Below are 14,278 nucleotides of genomic sequence, written 5' to 3'. Positions count from 1 at the left end.
GCTGTGATGATGTGTTCATTGCTTCAGTGCAGATCTGAGGAGTTTGTAAAACTTATAATAAACATTTAACCTCTTACTGTTCCAAAGGACACATTTGGAAATATACACACTCACCAGCCATTTCATTAGGTACACCTTACTGGTACCAGGTTGGACTCCAGGTTGCTGGAAACATTCCTCAGATTTTGGTCCATGTTGCCATGACAGCATCACAGCTGCTGCATGAGAACCTCCACCGAGTCCCAAAGTGCTCTGCTGGACTGAGATCTGCTGCTGTGGAGGCCGTCTGAGGTCATAAAGGGATGGATGTAGTCAGCAACGCTCAGGTAGGCTGTGGGGTTTAAATGATGCTCAGTGTGCCAAGAAAATATCCCCCACACATCACAGCACCAGCAGCCTGAACGGCTGATACAAGGCAGGATACTCCGACCCTAGCATCTGAAATTCAGACTCATCAGATCAGGCAACGTTCTTCCAGTCTTGGTGAGTCTCAGTTTCCTGTTTGTGGCTGACTGTCAGCCGTCAGTTACAGTTAGGGCTGGATCAGGTGACCCTGACCCCCCCCTTAGTTATAGTGCTATAGGCCTAGGCTGCTGGGGGGTTCCCATAATGCACTGTTTCTTTTTATTCACCTTATTTACTTTGTTTATACTCCACTCTGCATTTAATCATTAGTTATTATTAATCTGTCTCTTCCCCCTCAGCAGATGACCCCCCCCTCCCTGAGCCTGGTTCTGCTGCAGGTTTCTTCCTGTTAAAATGAAGTTTTTCCTTCTCACTGTCACCAAGTGCTGCTCATAGTGTTTTGATTGTTGGGTTTTCTCTGTAATCATTGTAGGGTCATACCTGCACCATCAGGACCAAACTGGGACCAGAATTCCTGGAAGAGCCGATCTGAAAGGAAACATGAGGATAAAAGTTTTCCTGGAAAAAACAAACACTCGACGTGAAGGTACAGATTTTCTTTTATTGGTAGTTTCATATACAATATAATATTTATATATATTTATAGTGTGTACATGAATTGTTTCCACTAAAAATTCATTCTGCGTCTTTACAGCCGTGAGATCGTCTCGAGGGAATGAACACTTGAATATAGACTTTAACTCTTCAGTTGCATAAAAATACATCATCTCATTTGTCTCACGTAGAGAATTTAAAGTATCTACAGTGTGAAAATACTTGAATGTGATGTGCTTTTAGTTCCCTTTGTCTATGCAATAAAACTCTTAGCAGCCCTTTTTTAAAGTCGTATCTCACTCTGGTCCTTCATCGACTGTCAGTCTCATCATCACTCAAAATTAAAGGTTTGTATTAAGACGGGGATCTTAAGCTTTGTTAAACATTAAATACTTCATGTTTATTATAACTGTGTGAAACTCTCAGCTTCAACCACAGCTCATGATCTTCACACAAGACAGAGCTTTACCCGGCTGACTGTTTAACTTCAGTCACACCATACACAGGTAACAGGTATCCTGGTCACATGATCACAGGTGACGCCTCCGCCCAGCCTGAAAACCCTGAAACGAGTTAAAGCTCTGAACTCGTGGCTCTGCGTCTCTTTATGCTGCGTGACCTCAGGATGGTGGGGGTCGCGGGTTTCGAGCCTGACGTTGGCGCTGTGGTGTCTGTTTGTAAAAATTATCTTGCAGAACGAAACAAAAGTTTTATTTAATGCACAGGTTATTTGGCTTTTTGTTGAGGGACCCACGGCGACGCTAACTTACACAAGTCCCATCGACTGATGAAGACTGTGAGATGAAAGCCAGAATACTCTGAGCTGATGGCAAACTAACACTCTCAAAGCAGTCTGATGTAGGGGAAGTACGGGACCCTGGAAAGGTCATTTCTGACTGACTCGCAGCGTTCCAGAGTAAAATACTCCTTTAATACTGAAAAACCTTCAGCGAGTACTCGCCGCCAAACCCTGACCAATACCAACGTAATGCTTCAACTTTAACGAGCACAAATCCAAAATAAAAAGCTAAAGGCAACGTCTGGAAGTCCTGAAACTACAACATCCCAGTGTGACTGGAGGGTTTCTCCTCATTTTAAACCAAAGTGCTGCAGAGTTCTTCAATAATCAACCGTTTCATCTGCTCCTGAAGCCTGAGCCGAAAAAAATCCCAAGAAAACCAGCAACGATCACAGCTGGAGAAGTGGAAGCAGCAGATCAGGGATTACTCTGAATGTTTGGTCATCTGAGTGATGAAGGTGTGAGTTTGTGCAGAAATGCCAAATGTTGCAGGCAGGCCCTGAAGTATGTGCGCTCAGCTTTAACCTGTACTGCAGTCACAATGGTTTAAAAACCAGATCCAAGTGCTGACAACGGTCACCGGCTTTAAAAACGTTACCGGGCTTACAACAATTTCATTTACTAATTCTGAACAAGTATTAAACAAAGGACGCAGAGCTGCTGATCAACCTGAAAGTGTAAGATGATCATGTTAGGGCTGGCTGTGGCTGCAGGTAAGACCTGCTGAAAGTTTTTAAAGAGGAACGGCAGCTCTGAAAAGTGACGCTAACGCAGGCGCGCCTCAAACCTGCAGGCCAGCAGGGGGCGTGAGGCTTCCAGCTCTTCAGGGAAAACTTTATGAGGTCAGGGGTCAGCTTCAGTAAAACATCAGATCTGTTACTGAGCATGATTATCAGCTCAAATAGGAGCGTGCAGCATCAGAGCCACTCAAACATGGTATCCTTGGTAACATGTGGTTAGCCAATGAGAATTCAGTGTTGCTCAACATCAAGTTTCAAAACCAAGAGCGGCAACAGCGAAAACGCTCATCTGGAGGCCTCGCCAACCAAAGGTGACATCATACTGTCCTCAGCTGATCGTCTGACAGTGATTTTGAGCTTTTTAATCTATCTGCACTCTGCAGCATTCAGAGAGGAAACTCTGGGCCCAGAGATCTGCTGGTGACACCGGAGACCCTGAAAAATAAACCGGGAGGAAACACAAGCCGGATCCACGAGAGGGCTGCCTCAGGAAGGGCGTGTGGATCCACCCGCTGTGAAATAAGGGAGCCACCAAGAGGACTTACCACTCACCGATGGATTAAAATGAACCATAAATAATGGCTGATTCTTTTAGTCACTGGATGCTAACTTTCATTTTAATATTTCAAACCAACTTTTTCTGTAAAACCAAAGGAAACATCTGGCTTTAATCTCACAGGGACGGGTACAGGGACGAGCAGAATCTCCAATCACACTGGAAACGTGCGTTAAACACAAAACTGTAATCTGAGACACTTTAAGGATGAAGCCGTCAGACAGACTTCCTCTCTTTCCGTTTAAAGCTGAAAGTTTAACGAACACCAAAGAGACGCTCGACACCAGAATCCACCACAGCTCAGTCCAGCTACATAAAAACTCCTCCTCGCTCCAGAGCTACCGACAGCCTGGGATGGTGTTTGTGCAAAGTTTAAAACACACACACACACACACACACACACACACACACACACACACACACACACACACACACACACAGACAGAGGAAGTTGTCTTAAAGCTATGGTTTGTCTGTACAGCAACAAGAATTTGGCAGCATGTTGTTACCTCTGAGGAAAGTCTGTCCGGCCTCAGAAGCTTCAATAAATGATTAAATGTCTGATTTAAATCTGAATTTTGCCACTTTTTCCTGGATTTTATTGAAATAACAGTTTTTATTTTAGCCTGTGACAACTTTGGCTTCTTTAAAGAACTGAAACTTGGTTTGGCGTCGGCCTCATCCTCCGACCTCAGGACGTAAATGTGCTGGGTGCGTTCGTCTGGAGCGGGACAGACTCAGAGATGGTAACAGGTCATGAAATAAAGCAAGAAAACAGAAAAAGCAGCAAAACTTAACAGCATTTCTTCCATGAGGATATGCGATCAATCTCTTTATGGAAAGAAAGATTAAAATGATCTAACTGTGCAAAGTCGTGACAACAGAAAAATCTGCCTCTAAAAAAAAAAAACCTACAAAGCTTTCGTGTCTCTGAAGCCGGCGACGCTGGAGCAGCGACCGGCACTCAGCGGTTCATTATTTTTGGGAATGAAGACACTTCAATAAAAAGAGCTTATAGAGACTCTATATACAAACACATCTCACGGGTGACGGTGGAAGAAAAACCTCAGACCTGACGTTTAACGAGCGCGTTAACCCGACCACCGCTCCTCCGAAATGAAGACATGTTCAGGCACGATGAGTGATCCTAAGAAACTGTACAGTGCTGTGCAAGTGCAAACGCTGGAAGCAGAACTGCAGCTCGCTTCTGAAACCTCCGCCCACATAAAATCTCCGCCTCCGACCCCTGACCAGAGGTCAGCTTTGTGCTCATGTGTTGAGTCATCACAGAGATGACAAAACTCAAATACTATGAAATCCAGATCAGTGAATTGGTGCTTATAGAAGTGACATTTTTATAGGACGCCTGTACAAACCTGGTTACTGCCATACGGAGTGAACTCTGAATCATACGGAGCCTCCATGGGTGTGTGAGCCACTCACAAACATCATCCTGGTGTTTGCAGGGTAGCTGATTGAAACTGCTGACTGCAGGGTAGTGCTGCGAGCTGACTGTGTAGGGATGGATGATCTGCCCAATAGTTTGTGGTGTGCAGTGGAAGGTTTCTGGTTAGTCTCGGATAATTTCCAATTGGCACAGAATAGTACGCCAAGCAGTTTCTGATGAGTGCAAGATAGTTTGGCAAATGGTTACTCATGAGTGCCGGACAGTTTCTAGGTAGAGCTGGATAAGCACTGATGGACACAGGGTAGTACACCAGCACCCATCAGGAACTATCTACCCCAAACAGTCTGGTGAGTGGTGAACTTGTGAGATGGTTTTTTTTGGTGTGTATTGGAAAGTTTTTGGTTATTCTCAGATGTTTTCTTGTAATCACACTCCCATTGAGGCGCCAAAGATTTTAAAATAAAACTATTAAACTATTCACACCCCAGGCCAGGCATTATGACTGATATATTACCACAATGTCAATACTTATCTTATTATCTTTAAGGGGGTTTGTACCATCAACAGTCTGATCTTTACCACTCTGACGACCTCAGGAAGAACTCAGTGAGAATCTAGACTCTCCTGGAGGTCCTGGTGGTTCTGACAAATCAGAACAGACTGACGGGAGGGAGGGTTAAAGCATAAATGTACCTCAGAGGAGGAAGAGCACGGCTTCTTTCTGCAGATTCAATATGTACAATCAGACCCTGCGGGCTGAAGGAAGGTCAGCGCACATCAGCTGCTCCGACTATTCACATATAGATACACTATTAACAAGACCACCTCTCCACATTTCCACTAACTGAGGACCAGTTTGGAAAACCAGCCAGAAACCCGACCAAAGTCTGTCGAGATTCTTCCTGAAAAACAGAAGGATTCAGTCTCAGCCATGACTGAAAGTTTTCATTAAAACACAAAAGTCTTCGATGGCTGAGACTTTGATCAGTGGGAGAACTTTGCCCCGCCTTCATGTGGTTTTGGGATTAGGAATGATAGCCTTGGTTCATGGATTCAGTGAAGTGCCAGTCCAGATGTTCTTCCACTGATCCACAAGTCATGAACACTCATGACTTCCTCGTCTACATCAGCCTCATCATTTCTACATCTTCCTTACAGAAAGATTTTACAAATGTGACTTCAGGAAAAAAAAAAAAGGTTCTGCGGAAGTTTCTGAGTTTGGTTCAGATCCCGTCGACTGAAGTGAAACCAAAATGTTCTTGAAGTTCCTCCAAAGACCATTTTGACAATAGTCTGCATTTCAGTCTTGATTACAACTCAAGACCTCATCTGACCTATCCAAGTAATTAACCGGAGAGAACGCGTAACTTCATAAACAGCATCACCCGACTGGTCCAATCGGACAGGAGCCCTGTGGTTTCATCCACCCATGAGCTGAGCTCCATCTCAGGCTTCAAGAGATTTTAGAGAAATGAAGCCAAAGTACGAGACATCCTCTGGCTTTTTTGCTTCCTTCTTTAGTCCTAATTACTGCTCGATGTTCATGTAAGGATTACCCAAAATCCTTTTCAGTCCAAGTCGGGTCTTTTCACATTTCCAGCCCAACACAACACAACCAGTGTGTCTTAAATTTCTCCACAAATTTTCCCAAAATCACTTCTACTTGCAATGATGATGAGGTCTCTCTAGGTCATTTAATCTGCAGTGGGTGTGGCCTACACATGGGGTGGAGCCACAAAGTGACATGATTCTGGAGATGACACTCCAATCAGCCAATGGGAACAGCTGGAAATCTACAGCATTGACCCCCCCCCCCCCCCCCCCCCAAAAAAAAAATATCCAGGCCCTCTGAGAGGGCAGGAAATCAGCTGAACTAGAAGTGAAAAAACATCTTCTTTCTGCTGCAGGAAGAGGCGGGGCTTACAGGGATGCTGACAGATGACTGGAGTGGATTTATGCTCTGATGAAGGTCGAAGTTCCTCCGGCTGCTGATGGTCAGTCTGCATCCACAGTGACGGGTCAGGGCTCTAGGTGAGGTGGGCTTTAGTGTCCGGGGTGTTGGTGGGAAGTGAAGGGGGTGAAGGAGGTTGGGGGAGAGAGAGAGAGGGGGCGGGACTGAGGACTGACTCCTCCCACAGGAGGAGAGTCTGCTGCTGACTGCGAGACACTGAGGAGAAGAGATGGAAAAAAAAGATCAATTTTCACATTCTAAATTTTTAAGACAAATGCACCTCTCAGGTGATCCTCACCTGACTGTGTAGCTGCTGCGGTGGGCGGGGTCTGTTACTCCAGCAACAAAAAGCTTCTTTGGAGGTCCGTCTGACTCCACCCCTCCTGAGAGATGAAGTTTCCCAAATTTATACACCTTTATGACAAAACTGTAGAAAAATGAATGGTGATTAACAGTAAAATGTTTAATATTTATTGTTGAATTTACCTTTCCTCTTCAGCGGAGTCAACGCCGGCCACCTCACCGTGGCGCTGACCGCAGGTCTGCGGGGCAATCGACACATTCATCAGCACACCAATGCATTAAATACAGAATAAATCTGCTTTTGACTTTCAACAAACCTGAACCTCCTGGTAGGGCTCGGGGACGAGTTGGGCGTGACACCGCTGTCGTGCGTTGGAAACCACTGAAGAAGAAACGTTCCAGGTTAAATGATCTGAACTTCTCACACTGTGAAACCTCCTGATCCGGATTTACTTTCAGGACTTCAAGATGGTTAAACTAAATCCAATAAAGTCTCTTATTGGTCTAAAAACTAGATTACCCATGAGCCTCAGCTCAGCTCTAGGCTAGAATAAAACAGTGGTCCCGAACCTCTTTCAAGCCATGGACTGGTTTACTTTTAGAAAATATTTCCCCGGACTGGCCCTTTAAAGTGGATAAATACATCAAAATGAATGATACGACTGTAATCAAAGTAGTTTCAAAGTATAATAATAAACATGAATCCACTCCTAACATCGCGCCACAGCATGAATAACATCCTCTCTGGTCGCCATGGTAACATTTAAACATGCCTTCAAAATAAGATAGTAGAAATCGCCTCAGTCGGATTCACGTGGCCCATTGAATTTCATCTGACTTGTTAAAAATCTGTCTTGAGTGTAAGTCGGATAAAATCCGATTCTTCAAAATATCCGACAGTTTGGGGTCTAATATCGAAATTTTCTGCTTCTGCTTCATCTCTGGATTTGCTTCAACAAATTTTATAATCTCGTATTTTTGCTCGTAAGTGCGAGTTTGTAGCCTACGCTTGCCTCCTGCGGCCATGATTGTCTCCGGTGAAATGAACTGATACAGACACTAAAGCGTCTCCAGGTGTTGTTAGTGTGTGTACTTGTGCATGAATGAGCCGATGCATGGAAGTGGAGGGACGGGAGCTGAGGAGGGTTTAGTGTGCTAAACTCATCCGACTTATGGATCACATTTAATTGGAAATGTATTACAATGGGAATAGATTTTTCATCCGAGGTAGGTGAAAATCCGACTGATTTAGGTGATATTTTATTGGAATTAACGTCAGGAAAAATCATGACCTGCAGAAGCCATCCGACTAGAGCGAAAATCTGATTTGTGCGACTTCGGCGATTTTTTTACTGTATAACGTGCATGAAAAATACAGCTGACCATAACGCTGAATCAGTGTGAGCCCTGAGCTTGTTTCTCTGCTACTCATTTTTGCTAGCTTGTGGGTTGGCTGGGTTCGGCCAGCACACACACCAATACAAGCCTTGACTTCACAGGAGAGGCTGCAGAGCTGCGGTGTCAAGCATCGGAGAGAGTCGGCTTGACTTGGCTGGGTCCGCCTCGCTGCTATCCCCGGTGTTGCTGAATAAAAATGGACCAGTTCTTATATGGTGCTTTTCTACTCTAGTTGAGCACTCAAATATTTAAACAAGTGTTATGTAGGCCGACCAACCTATTTTGTTAAGACAGACACAAAGCTTTAATTTTAGTGGTGACGTATCACATGACCAGAAGCATCTTGGCACGTCAAGAGGAAGTCATAGAGGGAAGTAACAGAGAGAATCTGGCCATTTTTCAAAATAAAATGTTCAGACTCAGATAATAAGTAAAACAGAAATAATGTAAGTTATTTATTCTTTAAGTGCGGCCCGGTACCAAATGTCCCACAGACCCGTACCGGTCCACGGCCCGGGGGTTGGGGACCTCTGGAATAAAACATCCTGACAGGATAAACCATCAAATACCATCAAAATAAAAGCAAGGCAGCATGAAAGCTGGTGTGTAGATGCTCACCACTGATGTGTGGTCATGCCACTGGCTGACTGGAGGAACTGGGATCAGACTGGAAGGACTGGAAGAGAGCGAGAGGAAGGGTTAATGTGATCTTGTTTAATCCTCATAGAGCCAGAGGAGAGTATTCGGACTACCTGAGTCTCTGCAGAGTCCCTCTGAGCGTCATCTCCGTGTTCTCCTCCTGAGGTGAAGTAGAAAAGCAGACACTGAAGCACCGCTTTTTGATTATGTGGAAGACAAACAGAGCAAATACAGGAAGAACGTGCTGTCGGTGGGAAACGGGAGGAAGTCATCTGTCCTCACCTGCCTCTTGTGGTCGAGCCTGTCTGCGGTCAGAGAGAAAGGAGACAGAGGGACGAGCTGGAAGAGGAAAAATGTGTAAAACAGGAGCTAAAAGAGGCTAAAACATCAGCATCACCAAAGCTCTAATATATCAGGACAAGTTTCAGTTTGTTCCTCCAACAGAAAACAAAGAAAACACCTGTGGGAGGAGGAGGAGGCATGGAGTGTGTAAGCTGTGCTGCCATCTTGAGTTTGCAGACTGTAACTACGCTTTTACCGTCAGGAGTCGCATCTAAAAGCACATTTTTCAGCTTCTATTATGATCCTATCATCACTTATCGTTTTGTAAATGATTGTGTGGCATTTGTTAATCTCTGTTATCATTTTTGACAGTTTGATGTCCGGCTTCTGCCCGAGTTTCGTTTAATAAAGTGTGACATAAATCAAAGTTTTATTAACACTGATTAGATTTGAAAACTCTGCGTGACCTCCATTGTTCATCATTTAACTCTAAACACACACACACACACACACACACACACACACACACACACACACACACACACACACACACACACACACACACACACACACGTACTTTAACTAACACAGTCAGTCAGACTGCTCTGCAGTCTTGCTGTCCCGTCAGGTGTGAGCAGGCTCTGTGTGCATGCAGTTAAAGGCGACCCCGTCTGACAGAATATAATCTCAAAGCCGTTCCCCGATTATGATTCAGACTTGGCTCCTTGTTTCCTTCTGCCAGGATACAGCAGTCACATGATTTTTGTGCCTCGTGCTGTTCCATAAGCTTCGGTCTTTCCCCCTTCGGTTCAGTGAGGGTTGGAGCTGATTGGTTGCAGAGACCTTCTGGTTTCAGTCCTCGATAAAACTTCAGCGTTCATTGTAGATGTTTGTTCCACGCTGATGCAGCTGATCTACTTCCTGTGCAGCCTCTCTTCACGTCTCCCTCTGGTTTCAGTTCTGGTCTCAGCAGCTGTAACAGCCTGCCGACCTTTATGCCCTCAACAGGAAACACCTGACCCCTCAGCTCAGAGGACTGTGTTTACTCTTTTAGCTCCAACGCGGTGACACGAGCTTCCTCACTCGCTTCCCCGAGTTTAAAAAACCCTTTAAAAACTGGCTTCATGTTTTTATGCTGTTTTTAATGCTGTGAAGCACCTTCCAACTCTGCTGTAAGAAATAAAGTTCAATTATTATGAACATTATTTTAAACTCACTGTTCCAGAGTTTCAGAGGTCTACAACAGCAAACCTGAACCAAATAAAGACCTCGGTCCCAGCAAACATGGCTGATACAGTGACGTCATCGCTCTGGTCCAAACTCCTTCAGGTAAGGATGGGAAAAATGGAGTCGTAACCAGACGGATGTAGACACTGCCGTGAAGGTCAGACCGGCTCTTCAAAGAAACACGTGTTAATCGGCTTTCCTAACTGCTCCTGAAGTTCCTGAAGATGTTTCACCTTCTCAGCTGAGAGGCTGATGGGCAGAGAACCACCATCACTGAACAGAGGTGGTGGTCTACAACACAACCATCAGCCATCCATAACCAAGTCCTGAGATTATTCCAAGGCAATCCAACCCCCACTCACACTTGCGACCCCAACGACTCATATGATGACAGGGTGGATCAGCGACTCTCAAGTGACGCCTCCATCCATCCATCCATCCATCCATTCTCTTCTGCTTATCCTGTTCAGGTTTTGAGGTGGGGGGGTGGGCTGGAGCCTATCCCAGCTGAAATAGGGCGAGAGGCAGGGTACACCCTGTACAGGCTGCCAGCCTGTCGCAGGGCCAATGTGACGCCCCCACTGAGGGTTAAATACCCAGACTCGCCATGAGCCTTGAAGATGACCAGTGAAGACGCCCAGCTTCCTTCAACTCAAACTCTTCAGCCAACCGTGACTCCCAGCAAACACTGTGAGGCTGAATAACCGTCAGCTGACCATCTTTCCTCGATGTCTGGCCTCAGCTAAAAAATGTTTTTAAAAATTGAAGTTTTGTTGACGTCGGAGATGCAACGTCACCACCTGCTGGATGTTCCTGTTGGATTTTCCAACAAACGAAAGCTTCTGTTCGAGAACTGTTTTATAACATCTGTTTATCAAATTTAATATCAAATGACTGACAGTTCTTGCTCTGACGGAAAGGTCGACGCTTCAGTTTTTGTGATCATTGGCATTTAATTGTTACTTCAGGGCTGTAAACAGACAGTCACACCTTTATGTTTGTCTACATTCTCATTTGTTCCTCTTCTATCAGCTGTTACCGACCTGCGAGGGGCAGCTGGGGTTGATGGAGACACTGCTGCGTCTGTACCGAGCCGAGGACACGGGACTGAAGACCGTCATCCCGTCACTGAGAGAGAGAGAGAGACACCAATAACATCATCAATAACACGATCAATAACCTCCCATGCAAATGTGACAGAGCGTCAGGTAATGGCTGCAACTGAAGAAGAGATTTGGACATTTACATCTATAAATATCTTTATTTGTCTACATCACAATATAGAACCTTAAACAGATCTGAGTGATTAACAATTTATGTTCATATGTTCGAGGTTAAAGAGGATTCCTGACGACCACCTGATGAATATTTAAATCCTTTTAATGGTTTTCAGGGTAATAAAAACAAGAAGTGGGTAAGAGGAGTGTTTTTCAAACCAAACAACTGCAGAACTATTTAATTTCACATATTTTTATTTGTTAACTGAAATAATAAGTAAACAAACTGTAGTTTAACTGTACAGTTTATATCAGTGAGGATAAAAAAAGGAATAAACCTTTCTTTGCTCCATCAGCTGCAAAAATAACTGGCAGATTAAGGAAATAAAGAAAATCAGGCAGACATATAAACAGTATTATGTTGGTTCGCTAGTCCTCTTTATATTGTAGGATAGCTGGGGAAAACAGAATAAACACAACTAAAACAGTTAATTTTATTACATCGTACCGGTTATAAGGCCGAATTAAAGACTGGATCGTTGTATTAAGAAAACGAATTTTATTAAAATGCTACCTGGGAGCTTTCTGTGATCAATAACCTTAAAATTAACGTTTTTTTTGGACGGCGTTCATCGCTGGGTGTAGTACCACAGACCTGACACTTGTGATCATGGGGGCGCTGTTCGACCTGCGGAGTGCCCCGCCTCCCGCTCCGCCAGCTGCGCCTGCGCACTGGTCCACTTCCATCCGTTCCATACCTTGGTCCACAGGCCGGGCTGCAGCTGCGCCGACTGCCGGGCTTCAACCTCTCGACGGCGGCGTCGGGCTCTACTCGAGCCCGGTGGAAGCCCGACCCGCAGGCCTCACTAGCAGCAAATCCAGAGCCACCGAGTCAGCGGGCGGAACACCGAAGCTCGCTTGTCTTTACCGCATCTCTTTACGAAAACCTCCTTATCCGTGTGTGACTGCCGGCCACAGCGACATTTATTGCACGCAACTGCGCTTCACTTGCAGTTGCCGCTAACGTAAATTTTACGACTGCGTAAAACAGAGGAAAACACGCAGAAACAGCCGCGATAAAGTTATTTAAAAGCGCCCAGCGGAGCCTCCACCGACGGGCCCGACTCTGCGGGGAAACTTTTAATCCGCGCAGCTGACGCGACTTTTAAGATTAGCCGCGGAGCTAACTGGCAATAAAAAGCTCCGGAGAGAAGAAAACCGCTAAGGAGACGCTCCGACCCGGACCAGTGCGCCTGTCCCCGGGAAGCGGCGGTCACACGGGCCCCGAACCCACCGAGCAGACCTCCAGGGGAGCCGCGGAAAGTCCGAAATTAACAGTTTGAAAGATTTTTACAACATAGTCCTTCAACCAAAAACAGGCAGCTCACCAGCTGTGGAAACAGCGCCGCCGCCCGGAGACAAGCGGAACTGCAGCCCGGAGGACAGACGCGTTAAAAACAAAAAAGTTAAATTGTTTTTAACTCCAAAACTCAGATTATCGTCATATATGACGGATATTCTCACACTTTTAGCTCAAATAAATCAGTATCTAACACATCTGAATAAAAAATAACTTCCAAATACATTTAATTGTTTAATCTAGTTCCCACTGATTCAGTTTATTATTATTAATTCTAATATACAGCAGAATATGTGGTATGATAACAAATAACTAGTTCATATCAGTTTCCTGTCACTTTGGATGGTGTGAAGGTGAAACTGGTGTTAAATGGAGTTCTGTGTGTACTGTAGTGTTAACAGTGATCAATCTTTAATAAAGTATCTGATTTTTTTTTATATGAAGTACTTTTCTGTGTTTTTAAAACTTTTTATGGATGGATGTAAATGAAGGTGCAGCTAAAATATTAATTTGTTTAATAATAATCAGTCAAAAAACTCCCAAGAATCTGTGTGTAACTGTTTAAATGAAACACTTTAATCTGATTGGATTTTATCTGGGTTTATTGTAACACTTTAAAAGGTGCAGTGAAAATAAGGAACAGATGATATTAACTGAGAAGAAATGAAGGCCACTCTATCGGCTCATTTTCAAATGCTTTTTTTTTAACCATTATAAGAATAATTTAGTTTTTAAAAATTCAGAAAACAGTCACATTTGTCCAGGACAGCGACTTTAAACAGAACTCAAAGGAATATTTTGTATTTCAAGCTTAAATTGAGCGTCCAGCTCAGGCTGTCCTCACAGGAAGTGCCCTCACGATTAACCTGCGCTCGTGTGCTGCAGGCGTTCAGGGGGGAAACCTCAGCAGGTCCCACAGGGAACGTCAGGAGAGCTCTGCAGTTAGGTTGCAGGAATGTTGCCGGAATGTTGTGGTGTTTCCTTTGTTGTTGTGAATTCTCCATCTGTGCTGAGTCGTCATCTCCAAAATATGGTGAAACGGGACACCGGCAGCCCTTAACCCCTTCACTGCCGAGCAGACATTTCCCACCAGGAGAGACAGAACTGGACCTGAACCTGAACCCGGAGCAGCGTCAGACACAAACAGCTGCATAAAGTTAATTCAAATATTCAGATTTTACACCCAAAAGCACCCAAAATGTGTCTCAGTTGATTCAACTCTGATCATGATCCAGCAACATGAATCTCTGCAACATCCAGACCTTCAGTTTTACACTTGGAGCAAAAGTTTCTGTGCAGGTGTAACACCTGCAACTAACCATAGCAACCCCAACACTACAGCAACATCCTCAATTCAACCAACCACTGCAACTCTGCGCGGCAGCCTCAGCACAGAAACTAAATACAATAGCAACAGAAACACAGCAACTAGACAATG

The 14,278-nt window shown here is 44.6% G+C and overlaps 1 protein-coding gene across 1 annotated transcript; it reads right to left on the bottom strand.

Annotated features, from left to right (window-relative positions):
- Positions 1-6,341: 6,341 nt before the first annotated feature.
- LOC115792611 (protein FAM122A-like) lies at positions 6,342-12,890 on the bottom strand. The gene is made up of 9 exons (XM_030747213.1): positions 12,136-12,890; positions 11,307-11,391; positions 9,037-9,093; positions 8,868-8,914; positions 8,734-8,791; positions 7,035-7,099; positions 6,901-6,956; positions 6,713-6,797; positions 6,342-6,630 (listed from the first exon to the last, which is right to left on the bottom strand). The coding sequence occupies exons 1-9, from the start codon at positions 12,234-12,236 to the stop codon at positions 6,507-6,509; spliced, it is 678 nt and encodes a 225-aa protein (XP_030603073.1). The 5' UTR covers positions 12,237-12,890; the 3' UTR covers positions 6,342-6,506.
- Between the last annotated feature and the right edge of the window lie 1,388 nt (positions 12,891-14,278).

Source organism: Archocentrus centrarchus, chromosome 14 (genome assembly GCF_007364275.1).
Source record: "Archocentrus centrarchus isolate MPI-CPG fArcCen1 chromosome 14, fArcCen1, whole genome shotgun sequence".
NCBI classification, from domain to species: domain Eukaryota; kingdom Metazoa; phylum Chordata; class Actinopteri; order Cichliformes; family Cichlidae; genus Archocentrus; species Archocentrus centrarchus.
Note: the sequence above shows the minus strand (reverse complement) of the source record. Positions and strands in the feature narration are given on the sequence as shown.